This window comes from Neolamprologus multifasciatus, chromosome 20 (genome assembly GCF_963576455.1).
Source record: "Neolamprologus multifasciatus chromosome 20, fNeoMul1.2, whole genome shotgun sequence".
In the NCBI taxonomy this organism is placed as follows: domain Eukaryota; kingdom Metazoa; phylum Chordata; class Actinopteri; order Cichliformes; family Cichlidae; genus Neolamprologus; species Neolamprologus multifasciatus.
This window is the reverse complement of record NC_140458.1, coordinates 30520977-30538724: the sequence shown is the minus strand read 5'-3', so window position 1 is coordinate 30538724 and position 17748 is coordinate 30520977. Positions and strand designations below refer to the sequence as shown.

At 37.0% G+C, this 17748-nt stretch overlaps 1 protein-coding gene across 4 annotated transcripts; it reads left to right on the top strand.

The window, feature by feature from the left end:
• Positions 1–69: 69 nt before the first annotated feature.
• sycp2 (synaptonemal complex protein 2) lies at positions 70–17739 on the top strand. Of its 4 annotated transcripts, XM_085145682.1 has the most exons (47): positions 70–173; positions 591–649; positions 754–894; positions 980–1114; positions 1202–1303; positions 1395–1419; positions 1635–1720; positions 1818–1912; positions 2046–2080; positions 2166–2308; positions 2433–2485; positions 2732–2777; positions 2986–3084; positions 3212–3272; positions 3395–3543; positions 3755–3808; positions 4529–4615; positions 5401–5497; positions 5924–5970; positions 6222–6272; positions 6766–6829; positions 6951–6996; positions 7112–7191; positions 7351–7766; positions 7890–8017; positions 8096–8135; positions 8272–8336; positions 8426–8471; positions 8581–8615; positions 8717–8774; positions 8859–9012; positions 9130–9194; positions 9279–9467; positions 9925–10056; positions 10110–10226; positions 10781–10922; positions 12048–12325; positions 13430–13714; positions 13862–13913; positions 14076–14204; positions 14668–14843; positions 15049–15143; positions 15597–15696; positions 15852–15910; positions 16620–16698; positions 16966–17022; positions 17237–17739. In XM_085145682.1, the coding sequence occupies exons 2-47, from the start codon at positions 626–628 to the stop codon at positions 17291–17293; spliced, it is 4674 nt and encodes a 1557-aa protein (XP_085001808.1). In that variant the 5' UTR covers positions 70–173; positions 591–625; the 3' UTR covers positions 17294–17739. The 4 variants fall into 4 exon arrangements, with proteins under 4 accessions (XP_085001808.1, XP_085001809.1, XP_085001806.1 ...); XM_085145683.1 differs by lacking the exon at positions 9925–10056 and having other exon boundaries at positions 8099–8135; XM_085145680.1 differs by lacking the exon at positions 9925–10056.
• Positions 17740–17748: the final 9 nt, after the last annotated feature.

Here is a 17748-nt window from a genome sequence, read left to right as displayed (position 1 = left end):
GTCTTACTGTATTATGAACGGAGTCGACAGTTCCGGCTGGAACTGTCGACAGTTCCCTCTCGCGCGTGCGCAAAGAATGCAAAGACTTCGCGCGCGTTGTGGGGATCAACTGAAAAACTTAAAATAAGAAGCAACCTGTCATGTCCTCTTTTTGTGCCAAATTTGACAGCACAGTAAGTAGAGCCGTGTATATAATACACACCGATATTATCTCCTTAAGGTATGTAGTAATTCCGGGCTAGCTGATGGTTATGGTCTGAAATTATTGTTGGCTAGGAGTTTAGCTTAGAATAGAAGTTTAGCTTTTAGCATCAAAGTTAAGCTAGCTAACTTCAATAAAGCTTGATGAGGTCATAAAGGTTAGCAGCATATCTCATGACATAGCTCAGATTTCATGTACCGCAATACATTTATATAAAGCATCTCACGTAGGTTCATGTGAAGATAACAGATAACTTAGTGTTTAGTTTTTTGATGGCAAATTAATTAAACTTCTGAAAATTACATGTCAATACATAATTTATATAAAGTGAGGCCTTTTCAGATAGGCCTATGATTGGTAGGTTTATGTCTGCTGTTTTTGTTTACAGTCAATTTAAAGAGGCTAAAACCTTTTCTCACAAGGATGGCACCTGCTCAGAACATGCAGGTGAGAATGTATACACTTTCTCCCTTTGTAAATATTCCTATCACTTAATTAATCAATATTCAGGCCTAAGGGTGAAAAGTAAATTGTATACTTCAACCTTTTAGTTGGAGCACATAATCAGTGAGGCGGTAAAGTCCGGAGATGTCCGAGCACTGGATATGTTCTTGCAGAGGGAGATTTATGAAGAGACTCCCATGAAATGCTCTCAACAGTTTCTCAGCAAATTGGATAAACTTATCTGCAGGGTGAGATAAAACTCAAAACACCCATTTACACAATATGATGCTGCGTTATCAGTGGAATTAATGAAACCATATTTATGTTCCTTAGGGTTTGGTTCAAAAAGACCCCAAATTGGCCAGTCTGGGATTTGCCAGTCTTTACAAGTGTGGAAAACACCTAATACTACCTGGTGGTGGCCAAGGACTTTCGGGGTTAATAGCACAGGGTCTAATAAAAAAGATGAGTATACACGTAATAATACATAAAGGTACATACTATGTGGGTTCTGTAAACTTATGTAGTCTGATTGTACCCTTTTTTGTGCAGATGGTGGAGTGGTTTGAAAAATGCAGACAACTGTGGATTCAGTGTGGGCTGCAGTGGGATGAGAACTTAATAAACCTCTCTGAAGACTTTTTAAATGCTTTAACGGTGAGCTAACTTCTAATAAGAAACACACTTTGTAAAGTCAACCGTTTCAGTATTCTTAATTTGGTTTGTTTTTACTTTCTCTATGTTAAAGGTGGTTCATCAGGCATGCGAAGAGGGTATGGATGTACATATCTCTATGTACTGTAGATAATGACATCTTTTTTATACTGTTTAAAAAAGTAAATGGGGACATATTTAAGTGTAAGATGGATAAGAGTTTCTAACTTAAAAGAGGTTTCTAATAAGTTTACAGCAATTTTATGATGACTCTGTATACAAGAAGAAAGCATTGACTTTGTCTGCTATACCATGTTTTATTTTATTTTTGCAGGGACATACAAAATCACTGAGTCCTTTCTGTATCCTATTGGCCAGTTGGCTGTTGACCCTAGAATCCACGTCCTGATCCAGAAAGAGGTTTACAATAATTTTTCTAATTTTTTTTAGAGTAACACTGAACCTGAAAGACCTCTGTTTGGTACAGTTGATTAACTGCCTAATAATGTTTTAACAGGCAATTCGGAAATTCAACTTAATTCTGGATAAAATCCCAGTGGAACTTAAAAAAGACACGGAGATCCTAATGTCACAAGAGGCCTCTGATATCATGTATGTCACTGTAGTTTTCTTAAATAATTATTAACATTAAATGTAATACAATTGGAAACATGAATGATCACAATCAAGAATGAATTACCACATTTACTAATTATTAAGAAGTAGATTGCTCATTTGATTACAGGATCAAACTGGCTGATCATATAATGGATGTTGGTGGTAAGCTTTCTTTATACATTTCTCTTTACCCAGAATTACTATTAAAAACAAAATATGTAAAACACTGTTTCTGTTTCCCCCTCAGACTATGACTTTCAGTCCTCCTTGATGGAGGCATTGTGCAGAATAGCCACAACTGACCAGAGGAAGGAACTTGCATATAAATGGTTCAGAATGAGCCTTGTGGCCAGTGCATTTGCCAAAATACGTGATTCTGAATTTGAGACGGTAACATTAGTCTGTTTTGGTTTATTTTATATTTGCTTTTGATTTTTGATGTACTGATGCTGTTGCTGATGTTGTTTATGCTGAAAGGCTGCATAAAATTGAATGCAAGTCTGTGTGATTTCAGGCTTGTCGTACGTTTCTAAACATGGTGAATGGGATGCAGGGAGACAAGAGAAGGTACATACATAACAGAGCTCAGTGCTATAAAACACATGTGGTTTCATTTGTAACTTTCATTCTAAAGCTGAGTTAATATGAATTTTCATATGTTTGTCTATTTCTCTAGGAATATTGCATTTTACAAATTCTTTCGCCTGTCAAGCTCTTTTAATAAAAAATCTCTAATTACATTCTGTATTTGGGCCATCTTGACTGGAAATATTTACTGAAAGTTCTGATGACACAATTCTTTGTGCACTGTAGGGTGTATTCCTACCCTTGTTTGGAAGCTTATCTGGACAGCAGTGAGGTCAGTATCAACAGGGATTCTGTTCTAAAATGTGAAAAACAAAACTGAATTTGAAACAACTCAGTTATTAATTGTCTGAACACACATAAGAAATCTCTCACCACACAGTCCTAGTCTGTTTAATCTAATAACAGCTTATGTCCAAATTCATGCTGTATTGTTAATACTATAAGTTGCTGTTGTAATAAGGTTGTGGTTATGTTGTCAGCTGCTGATGCCCTCGGATGAGAAACTTGAGGAATTCTGGATTGACTTCAACCTCGGCAGCCACAGCATCTCTTTTTACTTCTCCTTGGCTGATGAAGAGGTACAGATACCTCAAATCAGTAATATACACACATATACAATATACATAGTAATATACACAATAAAAAACTCAACTTTTGCTTAGCACGATCAACATCTGCTTAACAAACTTTGGTTTACCCTCAAAGGATAGCCACTGGGAAACTATATGTCTCAATGAGCATGAAGTCCAAAGCTACACTGTAAAAGGTAATGTATACACAAAGGCCAATGCATTTGTGCCTGCTCACATTCACAGAATTTTTATTTGCATGCGACTTTGCCATTTCGTATAAGTATTTGCTCTAATAAAAAAATGTCTTAATGTCCAGAGGAGGGTAAGAGGCAGATCTTGCAGATCAAGCTGTCAGAGGTGGTCATTGTTGGTGCAGCTGAAGGATCCACTCTTACGATCCATTTCAGCTCCTCGCTGGACATCCTGCAGGCTGTGCAAAATGTCTATGGACACAGCAAAAATAAAGTAGAGTCTATCTGTCTTTACTGAATTTTCTTGCTACACCACAATAGAGACATGACAAGTTAATTCTAAGGTATACATTAATGTTAAAAAGACTTTCACACCAAGTGGAAAAGTCTATATTTTCCACTGACAGAATGGGGCTCCAAACAGAAGCTAAACTGTGGTCATGATGAATTTAAGTATTTGGATTAAGACTTTCTTCTTTCGTCAGGGCTCATCTGTAGTGAAAGCTGCAGCTAGATCTTTAATGGAGAACAACACTCAGGTAAACGTTGGTTTGTCAACGTATTTGTACTTCTGTAATAATTAGTTCTCATCTCAGATTCCAGTGTTTATTAAGCTGTCAATATTTGAGCTGGAGTTGGGTTTAAATGGTAAATTGACTGGTTCCTATAGCGCTTTTGTACTCTGATTCTCAAAGCGCTTTATGCTTCAGTGCTTTTTGTATCTTCTCCAAGGACATTTGGTAGTGTAATATATTGAAATGTATAATATATTGATTCCTGGCTTATTTAAATTGAAATTATAATGGGTGCAAGCCTTTGTGTGTGGTTTTTTTTTATTCATGTGGTTTTATTGTATCAGAAATCTTTTGTTAATGTCTAAAATTGTGATCGTGGGGCGATCGTGGCTGAAGAGTTGGGAGTTCGCCTTGTAATCGGAAGGTTGCTGGTTCGAGCCCCGGCTTTGACAGTCTTGGTCGTTGTGTCCTTGGGCAAAACACTTCACCCGGTGCCTACTGGTGGTGGTCAGAGGGCCCGGTGGCGCCAGTGTCCGGCAGCCTCGCCTCTGTCAGTGCGCCCCAGGGTGGCTGTGGCTACAATGTAGCTTGCCATCACCAGTGTGTGAATGTGTGTGTGAATGGGTGGATGACTGGATATGTAAAGCGCTTTGGGGTCCTTAGGGACTAGTAAGGCGCTATATAAATGCAGGCCATTTACCATTTAAAAAGATTTTTCATCCTGTATGTTCATCTGTTTTTCAGGTTGTTCCAGAGAGCCAGGTGTCTCTTGGTGAAAGTGAAAAAAGTACTGTCAACTACGCTTTACCTGCTACAGCTGCACCAGCACAGGTAGAGATTTAAATTGTAAATTACAGACAGTTTAGACTAGACAGGAAAATGGATTGGGAGCGGGGGCATACCATGATTGATATCAACATAAAGTTAAGTCAGTGAAGGCAGTGTTTTAGCTGACTTTACAGAAGTGTGCATATTTTTCCTGGTATTTCTGGGTATGAACAAAATTCTGCTTTATAAATTAAACCCCACTGAAAACGTTGGTTAAAATACTAGCTGCTTCTAGAGATATGCAGGAAAATCCCTGTAATGTGTATAATATTATTTAATGTAGCAATGCAACAAATACAGCACATGCAACTACCTGCAAAATAAGAAGGAAAGCAGAAAAAGATCAGTTCAGAGAAAATGAATGTGTCAAAACACAAGTTGGAAGTTAGCGAAGATTGATACAACAAACAATTCCTCAGCTAAAGTCAGTATTTGCAATATCAGATGAAGTCCATTGAGTTAAATATTTATCCATTTATTAATATAAATGCTAACAGCTACACTCTAACATCTTTTTTAAGGCTGGCATCAGTTATATAATGAAAGCGTAGGACAACTCTTGGTTGTGATACTTCAATAGAAAGGCACACCTGAAACTTAACAGCAGGGGGCGCACACAAGCCACCAAATAAATATTGAGCAGTATTTTCCTCACCATGGATTAAACACTAAATTCCTCTTAAACACAGAAGTTATTCTGTAAAGACTTCTGTGTTATTATTGATGTGAAATAAAATCTACAAAACAGACCATCATAAAGATTGATAAACATCTGATTTTCCCTCCAGGTGGTCACCCCAGCCAAGATGAAGATTTCTGAGGCCACCGCCTTTTTTAGCAGCGGCGGAGCTGCAAGTGTGCATCGTTCCTTCTCTCTTGCATCAAGTAGGTGACAGTAGAAAGTGTGAAGAACTGCAGCCACACCAATTCCAGTAATTGTACTAAGTTACAGGCTTTATTTTATTGGTGAGAGAAATAAATGGGCTATATCACAAGAATAAACATAATCACAAAAACAACTAAATATACAAGTTGTGAAAGAAGACAAAAAGAACACCCTATACAAGTAATTTTTGCTTTTTTTTAATAGACTGTATTATAACTCTTAAGAGTATGGATAGGGAAAACATGTAAAGATACTAGAGCTGAATCAGATTCCTCATGTCCTTTGGGGTTAGTTTAGTTTGTATGTAAATACTAAGTAGTTCTTATGTGTCCAGTTGTTTCATTTGTGCTCAGTTGTATCATTCTCAGCCACTGAATAAATCCTGAACGATGAATGAGTATGATATTTTTTGTCCTCCTTTTTAGACACTCCAGCCAATGGCATTGGAACAGAAAAGTCATCTCTTGAAGTGGTTAGTTCACATATCACCACTGTTAAGAACTGCAGTCATAGCAGCTACTCTTTAATGTACTCAGTATTAAGTTTTAGTTATACTCTGATTATATTGCTTTATACTGTAAGTCCTTGCATACTGCACAAATAGTGTAAAGTAAATGTTCATGTTTTTGTAATGTGTACTGTTTAGCCAAGTTAGGAGTAGTTATACACCAGGTCCAGGAAATTCAGTTATTCAGTTACTATCGATGTGATGCATCTCTACAGAGCACAGCCTCTAAACCGGCCATCAAGAATAAAGGTGACAAATACAAAAAGGTACAGTCTATCTATAAATGATAAAATGTTTTATTTTATTTTTTTACTACGGTTGCTACTTTTGCATGATCTTTTTATCCTTTTTGATTAAAGGAGACCATAATACAATCCAGTTGTGTAAACAGAGGTTTTGCTTTTCACGTTTCTTAATAATTCGATGTTTTAACTACCTAGACTTATCTAGACCTCCTCTGGTCACATAACCATTGAATTTTCATGAATCTGGGTCTTTTTAGATATAATGGTAACTTTCCATCAGGGTACTGGTTTGTTCTTTTTTTATTTGTTTGGTTAATGCTCATAGCCTGATGTAAAGACATAATTTCCACACAGTCAGAATAAAGTGATGTAAAAATCGTTGCTGTTGGGTTCTTAACAATGCAGTCAGTGCAGCAATTATAAGCAACGGAGGATTTAGTATGAGGCACAAAGTAAATAACTGTGTTCTGCTAAATATGAAATATCATACAGTTTCATTTGCTGTCGTTTGCAGAGCATACCACTGAAAGATGCTGTGAACATGGTTCTGGGTGAACAAGGAGGAGAAAAATCCAGAGGTATGATATAAATATATTTTCATTGTTTTTTGCTTAACTCAGAAATAAACTGTATTATCTTTGTTACATACAGCTTTATTTGTTTAAAGACTCAACCCATTACTGGCCTTTTCACTTGCAGAGGAGAATTTTGTGCCTGACACCCAACCCCAAACTGGGAGTAACATGCAAGTATCATGAAGAACCTCCAGTCTGTTTGCATAGCTCATAGCCAGTGTTCTGATTCATATCTGTATGTAATGGGTCTATCTGAGTATATTTATGTTTTTATTTAAATTACAGGGCTTCTAATTGGCACAAATTTTCAGTTTCAAAAATGCTGATGATGCCAACACAGAAAACGAGTTCCCTGCCAAGATCTGGTAAACTAAGGCGGCAACAAATATCTTCAATATCGCTAAAAATTATGAAACTGTCATTGTACATTACAGCTAGTAAAATATACAAAAACCAAGCTAGTTAAATGTTAATGCCATTAACAATTATCAGGGTTTTGATTACAGTTATTTTCCTCTCTTTAGAACCTTGTTCAGCTATGCTGTGTCCTCAGGAGCGCTCCTTATCATCAAAGTGGTCAGTTTCAGCCTCGAGCTCAGTCTGCCAAAAGCAACTGCATATCCAGCTCAGCGAGCGACTGCATCAGGTCCTTAAGGAGAGGAAGCAAGACTCTCCACCTTCTGAAGCATCTGATATCAGAAGGGACTCGAATGAAACAAATGCAGAAGACCAGTATGTTTCCTCATTATGTACTTCCAAGCCGCAACATGCCCAGAGCAATGGCCGTGCAAAAAGGAAGAGCAAGGGCCAGAAGTCACTGGAGACTAGTGCTGTTCCAATGAAACCATCAGTGAAGACCTCCACAACTAAAACTCTAAAGGAGAAAAAAACACTCAAATCTGAAACTGAAAGTAAGAGGGCTCAATTAGACAAAGAAAAGGTATGACTTCTGTAAAGTTTATGCAGCTTAATGTCAAGTCCAAAATTCTTGTTAAGAATTAAGGTTTTTTATTTTGTTTCTTTGGTTTTTGGTTTTTTTATTCCTTGAAATTTCTGCTCTCAGAGAGACTCAGAGGCTGCAGGCAGCATGGTGAAGCTCATCTCTAGCCGCTATAAGGATAATGGCCAATCTAAAGAAAAACACACTTCTGAAAAGCTCACTCAGAACTGGTTTCCTTCTCTTGTCACCAGGTATGAACATTTAGGGCTGTAATTTTTCCACTTTAAATTTCCACTTCAATAATGTCATTAATGGAGTTGTTTTTGTAGTAGACCAATCTTCAATATGAGCTGGTCATCAACTGGAAAAGTAAGTGATCAATATTTGAATTATGTCTAGGATTAATTTGAGTAATTTTTAAAGTATAGTTTTTTAAAAAACGTTGAAAGCACTTTTGTATTTATTTTACTAAAGATAATTTATTGATTCATTTGATGTATTTTAGAAAGAAACATCCAGAAACCCAATTACATCCTACAGCAGAACCAAAACAAACTCTGTGAGGCGGAGGTAATCTAAGTCGATTAAAACATTTCAAAGATATTTGAAGATAGATTTGTCTTTCAGTGAATGTAATAGTTTTTTCCCCTGTTCTATAGAGATGACGTTTTTGCATTCAGGACCAATACACCCCTCAGTTCTGAGGTAAGTGTTACTAATGTGAGTCAGTTTTATGTATTGACATGTATCAGCATGAGAACTTAGAAAATTCAGGATTAAAGTTAACAGTCTTGTTTCACTTATTTCATTTTAGAAGGAGAACATAAACACCTGTGGCATACAGAGCAAGTAGGCGCCATTGAGAATGTTCTGTGACTTTTATTTGTCTTAAATATTAATATTTTGTTACAAATCTTTCTTAAATCTATACTTCCCATATTGTTTGACAGTGGCATCCACTCCCCAGTACTCCTCAGCACAACCAAGAAAGAGCAGCCTGTGGCGGAAGTAGGCATTCATTGTATGTTTGTGGAAACCTTTTCTTCATGCTTGTGTGCTCATGTCTGTCCTCTGCTGTATTCTATGTTACAGAAGAAGGGGCATGTAAAAAAGCACCTGTTTAGTGACACAGACACAGAAAATGCTACAACAGAGGTCAGCTGGCTGAGAGAGTCAGCCACAAAGTCCAAGCCCAAGGTTATCAAATACTCCAGGCAGGCGCCCATCAAACCTAGACCTGCTTCTGGTAGGCCATTAAAGTTACATTCAGACTCAAAGTCTGAAAATTGTTGCATCAGGACTGTATGCCAATAAAATTATTTGAAAACATCAGTAATTGCATACATGTTTTGTTTAATTACAGTTGAATCTCCAGATTTAGTCCCAACCTTTCCAAGAGATGGACTGGGTAATAACAAACCAACTCAGGTAAGGAATGATTAATGTTTTTGTAAATTGTGTGCTACAAGCTGCACTATTTTAAGTAACCACAGTGTGTCACTGTTGTATCAGAAAAACGGCCGCATGAAAAGGGACCTTGGTCAGCCAAAGGGGAGAGTAAAGCTAGCAGCAGCACCTAGCAGACAACATGCAGCTACTAAGAGGCCCAAGAGAGTTGCAGCCGCCTCTACCAGAAGCTACAAAGAGCCAGATACTGATGACAGTCAGCCAGAAGAACCTGAGGATCCTCCTGCTACCAAGGCAGGAGACAGACTTCTCTTTCTTAAGCATTGTTATTGTTTTTTTGTTTTTTTTTAAACAGTTAACAGGTACCACTTTGCTTTTTTTAAGCAATCCTATTGGCAACAGTGTCCAGAGTAAACAAAAGATGAAGCAGACATGTTTATTAAAACATTTTGTAAATATATATAGTGTAAAAAGGCAACCACACATTATATTGAATATCAAAACGCCTTTTTTCATGGACTTTGGCCGTCCTTTCAATACTCTAAAGGCATACAATTTTAAGCTCAGGTGTAGAAAATATATTGCTCAGTCACAGTGTTAATAAACTACTCACTAAACCATAGTGAGTTTTAAAAATACACATTTCATCTGGTGAAAAGACAAAAAAAACAACAACTTTCAAGCCAGTGCAACAATAATATGTATATTGTATAATGTATAATGTATATTTTGCACCTTTCTTTATAAATAGTACTCATTCTCTGAGAAAACTGAGGAAGTTCATGGAACTCAAAAGAAGAAGAAAAAGACTGACAGCACCCAGCAAATGGAAAACAATATAAACCCATGCGCAAAGAAGCCAGCCACTTTACTAAGTGGTTATGTGAGAAATGGCTGGAGCAATATCATATTTGTTTTTCTTCTGAATTTCAACAGAAATATTTTATAGACCAGCAGAGGAAGCATGAGAAAACCTCTGAGCAAGCAGCTGCTACCTACAGGAGAAAACGCAACAACAACCAGTCAGATTTTAAAAAACCTTCTGTACTTAAGGTAGGACATCAGTTCTGCACAGAAATGTTCTTATTACTTGTTGTCTTCAACTCACAGCTTTACATCTTTGCAGATACTAAGTGTTTATACACTTATATAAACACTTAGGTAATTCAGACTTAGATCATGTTTGATTTTTATAGAATTTACACAGCACATGTATAAGCAATCATGAACAAGTGGTAAATATAAATGAAAAACAATGACATTCATAGGCTATACCTGCTTTACCCCTTTGACTCAACAGGGGAAAGCAATTTATAAAGACGTTAAACTATCAGCTGAGACCAGAAACTCACTAGAAAACCCCCAGATTTTTCTTATCAGACCTGGCAGCTATGTTTATCATATTTATACAGTCTTTGATCTGAATATATTTCAGTAGTTTATTATTTAACGTCAAAAGGAGAAATTTAATAATTAAAAAAATAATTTTTTTTGGCTGTATTTAGCTGAGACTATGCTGTGGTCTTAAATCTTCATCTGCATATTGTGTTTCTGAATGGATTTCACAGTATAATATGTTGTCATAAATAACATACTTTGTTCTCCAGCAGAGGCCTGAAAATGTTCCTCAAGAAACTTCAAAATTGAAAAAGACAAATGCCCAAGAACAGATGAGTTCATTGAAGGATTCCTGGGTTACTTGCCAGACCTCTTTCTGTCCATCCCCTCCTCTCATGGAAAAGATGAGATGTAAGATACAATAAAAAACGACTCTCTGGCGTCAGAGTTAGATAAGAGCCATTTGATCCCTCTGACAGCTGCTAATGTCTATTTAATGTTTAATGTTTGATCAAATGGTTTGTTAATTCCATCACAGTGGTGACATGTATCATGACCCCAATCCCCCCCGACAACCTTAGACACTGTAAAATGTCAATAAAAACAGAATGCAGTGATTTGTAAATCGTATTAACCCATATTTTGTTCACAATAGAACACAGAAAATAACATATTAAATGTTTAAACTGAGATATTTTACTATTTCATGAAAAATAATAGCTCATTTTGGATTTGATGGAAGCAATAAAAGGCTGGTAAACTAAGTGTGCTAAAATGAAACCATTGGAGAAAGATTATGCACTTAATTAGATTGATTGGCACAGGTTAGTAACGTGATTTGGGGGTAAAAAGTGCATTTCTCAGAAGTAAAGATGACAGGTTCATCTGAAATACATTTCAAACTGAACTTGAATTTTTTCTTTAAATGATACATTTTTCACTTCTTTCTATTCTGAATTAAATATGGGTTTATGAACTTTTCAAATCACTGGATTGTGTTTTTATTTTTCACTGCATCGCAATTTTTTCAGAATTCAGGTTGTACTTAATAGCCATTTTAACATTGGAAAAAAAAAGTTTTCCTTTAGTGACACATGTTTTTTCTTCAGCAGAAGAGTGGTTGATAATCTTTGATTTTGATTTTCATTATTGTGTAGAAACAGTGACTGTTTAACTATCTCAAAAGGTGAGATCGTCAGAAACGCTAACTTAACGATGAGTCTCGTTATCTTTCTTAACATTTATATTTGTAAAAAATTATACTCTTCACGCAAAACCCCCCTTTTGTAACGCTGGTTCTTTATCAGCTGTTAGATATTTGTATAAACCCCTGTGAAACAATTTGGTGCCGGCAATGTGTGTTTCCATGGCAGTGAAACCTTTTCACTCTAAACACTTTATGTAAAGCATTGCATAAAGAAACCTTTTGCTCTCCAACCTCTATGTAGAGGAACTTGTGTATATTGACCTTCTACTCTTTGTCCAACTTCTGAAGCCAGCTGTTTGAACATCTGTGCTTATTTTGGATCCCCGCAGCTGCTGATAGGTCAGTCCCAACCTTGGATTTGACTCTTCTCACCCCGCGGGGATCCCCGCTGCCTGCCTCCCCTAAGCCTTCTTGCCAAGACACCCCCTCGCCAGTCCTGCTGCTACCCAAACCTAAAGTCAGAAGTAAAGAAATGTGCAAGTCTTCTTTCTACACTGCAGAAAAGAATCATGGCTCATCCAAGACTCATTCTAAGCAGTCTGTCCCTTCTCTCACTTTACTTGGAGGACAAATCCCTGCACCTCCGACTGAACTTAGTGCAGCAAAGGTACATCACCTTTCTGACATATTATGGCACTGTGGTAAGGTATCTGTCAAGGGTTAAAACAGAAAGAAAGTGTTTTAGGGTAGAAAAATACTTGTTTCACATTCACCCTAAAAAACGGCACAGTGCAAAATGCGTGAGTATGAGTTTTTTCTAATTTGTTGAGTTGAAAGCATATTTTTTATTTCTGAACATTGCTTCAGCAAATAGTGGAGTATTCCAGTGTGGGTGGTGTTCTGTTATTAAAGAAAATAAATAACAAAGTAAGAAGATGGAAAGGGTAGTCACACCTAACGAAAAGGCCAGAAGGGAAAGAGTGAGGAGGCCTTATTGATTTAATTTTGTCTTTGCTCCTCTTTGTATAAAGTTAGTCCAGTATACTGCACATCTGTAGCGATCTGCCGTGGGCTGTCTGAGTTGTTAAATTCATCTGGACTCACCATAAAGATGTTTATACACTCATTTTGGCATCTTTGTCAGGTCTTTAAGCTATTCATGCACTAACTCTGCATAGATGTTATTGATGTCAGTCAACAGTCTTGTGAGAATCAGTAGCATAGCTTGAATAGTAGTGTGAGTTATTAATTCACTGAAGTAAAAACGTAGGCCACTGACTTAAGCCCGACAGGCTGAAATTCCCAGACTGTCCGAGAAAAATGTGGATAGGGATGACTGAAAATATAACTCCCTCCCCTTAAAAACCTTATTTTGAACCTTGTCCTTTATAAGCAACTGGAAAGTTTGATTTGCAAACTGCTAAATTCTACTCCAGACAGTTATTTTCTCTAACATGAGATGGCTACGGCTAAACTAAGCCATTCTTATGAGTTAGCCATGTGAGGAATTCCTAATAAATAGATCTTTTAATTATGGGGAAATGCACATGATGATTGAAATGACCTACTTAATGCCGTACAGAGCAGATAATGGCTTTGCAGCACTTAATCTGTGCTTCTTCATGCATTGTGTGAAATGTCTTTTTCATTTATTGTCACTTATCTATGGCAGACATGATCATTAGCTAACCACAAAACGAGTTACCATATTTTTTTTTTGACATTATTTCTCATCACTTTCTGCCGCCTTCAATCTTCTATTTGTTTCCAGATTAGTACAATCGAACAGCATCTTTCTTCAGAACCTCATTCTCCTTTGTCCACTCGACCCCTGCTGACATCAACACTCCTTGAGCTGGACAAACCACCCTTGCCTTCTCCTGCTCAGTCATCATTTCCAAATGACACAATTAGTCATGGCCACCGCTGTAGTTTGAGTAAAGTGTCTTCAGTATCCCAGATTTCACTAAGCTCATCATCTATTAACTCATCAGTACTCACCAGCAAAGTTAAGGACGGTCACACTGTTGCCCTGGCTCTATCTGTTAAAGCAGAGGTATTGGCTCTTTTTACTGATTTCTGGTTTCTTTTTTTGATTAATGTAACTTTACAGCTGAAGAACAAAAAAAACTTTAGGAACACTAAATCACTCTAATGTGGGTCTAAGTTGTTGTAAACTAACTCATTACTGTCCTCTGGATAGATGACGCCATTGTCAGACCAAGACTCAAAACTCGCACAGTCTCATGTTTCAGGTAAAATAAATGTTTAACTTGTTTTTTGGGGGGAGGTTTGCCATAAATTTCCTGGTTGCTACAGTTTAATTCCACTGTTAGTTCCACTCTGCACCAAATTAAAGTTGCGCTTCATTATAAAATGCCATCCTATCTAATTGTCGCATCTGATTTTTGAAACAGGGCCCAGCCGCAAGCGCCACATTTCCTTGTCTAGTCATTCAGAGGACGAGGAGACAGAAGAGAGTATGAGAAGCAAGATGAGAGGGAATCACTCTCCTCATTTGAAGCCACGGAAATTATTCAAGTCGTGTAAGACATATTCAGAGTCTCTTACATAGATAAGCACAGGAAAACCTTAACTACACATGCCTTAATCAGACAAGCTAATATGTGTTTCAACTTTGGCACAGGAAGTTTGTTCATGTGTTTTTTCTTAGATAAGGATTTTACTACATCCAAATCTAATCTAAGGTGATCTATCTGAATGTATTTTTTGGAACTATTTTGTTAAAAATGCCCCTAAAAAGGTTTTTTTTTGACGGTGTTTAATTATATGTGATGTAAAACAGATACACAGGAAGTCAAAATATTCCTTGCAGCACAGCCAAAACATCTTTGTTTTTTCATAACTATATGATTTAGGATGTAGTGAGGATATTTAAGATATCAGTGGAATCTTTAAAAGATCTGGTAAAAAAAAAACTATGAAACATTCTTGAATCAGAATTTGACTCCTTTCTAATATGTTAATGTTCCTGTTTGTTACCTACAGTTGAGGTGCCTGCTGTGGATGAGTTGAGCCAGGTGAAGTCTTCCTCTGGTCATTGGGAGGGTGAAGTAACAGATGGAGACGTGGACATTGATGAAGGTTTAGATTCACCAGAAATTGCTGTAAACCCAAGAAACATGTGTCAGCAGTTGAGCTCGGAGCTCAAGAAGAAGTTCCAGGTTGGAAATGTGTCCAGACATACAACATAGTTAGAGAATAGTGCTGCACACTACATTGCATCTGTGCTGTGTTCACAATTTAAAGGAACACTTCATGTTGTGAGAAATCTAGTATGTGGTAAACATGTATTTGAGACAGCAGTGTGTACTGCTGTTGAATGATTACTTACAAAACTGCTACATAACCATATATATTCATGTTCAGAAACGTTACAGCATGATGGAGCTTTACAACAAGCAGTCTTTGAAGACCGTCCAGCAACACGTCTCTTCCATTAATATGCAAATTACCAAATGCAGGTCAGTTAGTTTGTCAGTGTGTAAATGAACTATAAGTCTGATCTTTTCGGTTAATATGCAACATTTGTTATCGCCAACCTTTAATTAATTTGATGGCCGATAGCACACTAACAGAGAAGTCCTGAAAGGCAAGTGAGAATCTATAGTGATCATTTTCTTATTTTAACCTAAATTATTTTCTCTTGTGTGTTCATAACTGGAGAATATGAAAAAGAAAGATTTGGCAGAATAATCTATTCAAAAAAATGTGTATCTGGGCTTCTTCTCATAGGGGTCCTTAGCAAATGTGAAATCTAGTTAGAAGTCAGTTTGCTGTGTTAATAAATCCTGTTTATGTTTTATAGGCTACAACCCTACAGTGGTCTTTCATGAGTGTGATAGGGCACTGTAACCTTTGTTTGTGTTTCCTTGTAGATTTCTACTTTACTGGTTAATTGTCTGTCCTCCCTACAGGACTCAGAGGCTTAAACACATTCAGAAGGTCCTCCTGGAGGAGATACACAAATTGGAGCAGGATGACACTGTGCTGAAAACCATGGATAAAGACCTCACTGTAGGTTATTCTGACTCTGTCTACCACATAGAGAAAATGCAGAAAGCGATATTAAAAACAAAATATCCAGCCATTCAATGTTCTGTTGAATAATACCTGCCGCCAGGATGATCTGTTGTAGATTTGACCAGTGCCAATGTTTTTTCCTTATACAGATGTACTGGAAAAAACAGATGACGGCTTTCCATTCTTACCAGAAGCAGGAAATCACGAGGTGAAATTAAAGCGTGTGTTTGTGTGTGCTTGAGTACTAAAAGAGTCTTATAATTCCTCTTTCCACACTCTGATCAATGGTGTCCTTTCAGGTTTAAAGAAGAATACACAGAATTATATATTTTTTCTGTTGGAAGAAAGATTAAAACTTTTGATTGGAAAAAAGCTTTTTTCATTAAGCTTGAAATCATCAACTTAATACACGTCCTATACATCCTATTCTTCTTCCTATCATTTAGCTGGGGTTATCGTAAGCATTCCCTCCATAGTTACACTGCTAGTAGCTGAAAATAAAAATAAAGCACCCCCATTTATCAACTTTCCCCATATGGTAATTAACACACATAATCTATACAGTCGTTTCAGATATGTCTGACTTCGTCACTCAGTGAGTATATGAGAAACCAATATCAGTATTATTCTTTTGATAAACATATATTTTATTAATTGCCATTTATGCCCTCCGTTTTAAAAAAATTCCATATGCAGTTTATTATGCTGCTAACTCCTCGAATCTGAGAAGGGTTTGTATTAAATGGGTCCTTTAGCCACAATACTCTGCAGTCCATACTTGTGTCACTAATTTGTCGTTTGTTCTTTGTTATCTTGGTAGTTCCATCCTGAGTGACACGATTGCCATGAAAATATTTAAAAATGTGTAAAAAAAATCAGATATACAGCTCCATGGTTGTCTGTCTCCTTATTTCCAGAAATGAGCTCCTGAAGAGAGCGCTTCAGAGTAACACGTGCAACAGCTTGGAGTATGAGGAGAGAATATTCACATCTGAGGTGTGATCCTCATGCATAGACTTCACAGTATATCTAATATTTGCTTCATTGTGTTGTAACTCAAAATTCAGCTTTGAATAATCAGTGTTTATGTTTTAATTTAGAAGAGGTCATCTGCCTGTCAAGCTGTCTATCAAATATGACTTTTGCTGAGTGGCCTTTGTGACATTTTACTTATCTCTTTTATTCTCCCCCTGTGTGTCCTGACTGTCTCATATTCTTTATTACCACTCCCAAAAACCCTGCTGCTGTTTGTGCTGTTTTCAGATGTGCACGATCAGAAAAGACATGAAGTCAGTTCAGGACAAATTCCTCAGTGAGATGGTGAGTATGAACAGGTGAAACTTCAGGAAACACAGAAGAGCTGGGCTTGCATTGTGTCTTTAATGTTGTGTCCATCACTCTGTCAAAAGAACAATGGTTCCGTGAAAGCTTGTGCATAAGCACGTACCATTGAAAGAAAAGTATGACTCAGATGATGTTGTGTAAGATCTCAAATTAAGCGTCTTTCTCGAATGTTTCTTTGTGTCCTTTATAGCTGGAGGGAGAGCTCCAGAGTGTCAAGAAAGGACTGCATGCTTTGTTCTTTCCCTGATGAGGGAGCCGGGTTTGAGTTCAACACTGTCCCGGAACGCAATAAAGCAGGTTGTGTGTTCCGTGCTGTCCTAGGCAGTTCTGCTGTGCTCAAAGTATTTTCATGCAGTGTTTGTTTTTCTGGATTCTGCTTTGATTCCATGCAGATGTCTTTGGTTTATTCTAATGGTGCGTTGTTCCAGTGTTTGGGATTCTATTGGAAATGTTGTGTTCTGGTGTTATTATATGGCTTTTATAAATTGAATAAGTTTTGGTGTTATTGTAAGCTTTCCCATGCTATTCATTGACTTGACTCTATTTTTAACCCTAATTCTTGATTTATTCATTGAAGCTTGTTAAGTACTACAAATTGTCAACTAAACTTTCAAGATCTTAATTGTATTGATTGTTTTTTAATAACTCATCTACCATATTGTTAAATGAAAATAAAGTTGTTTTAAAAATAAATGAGGCAGC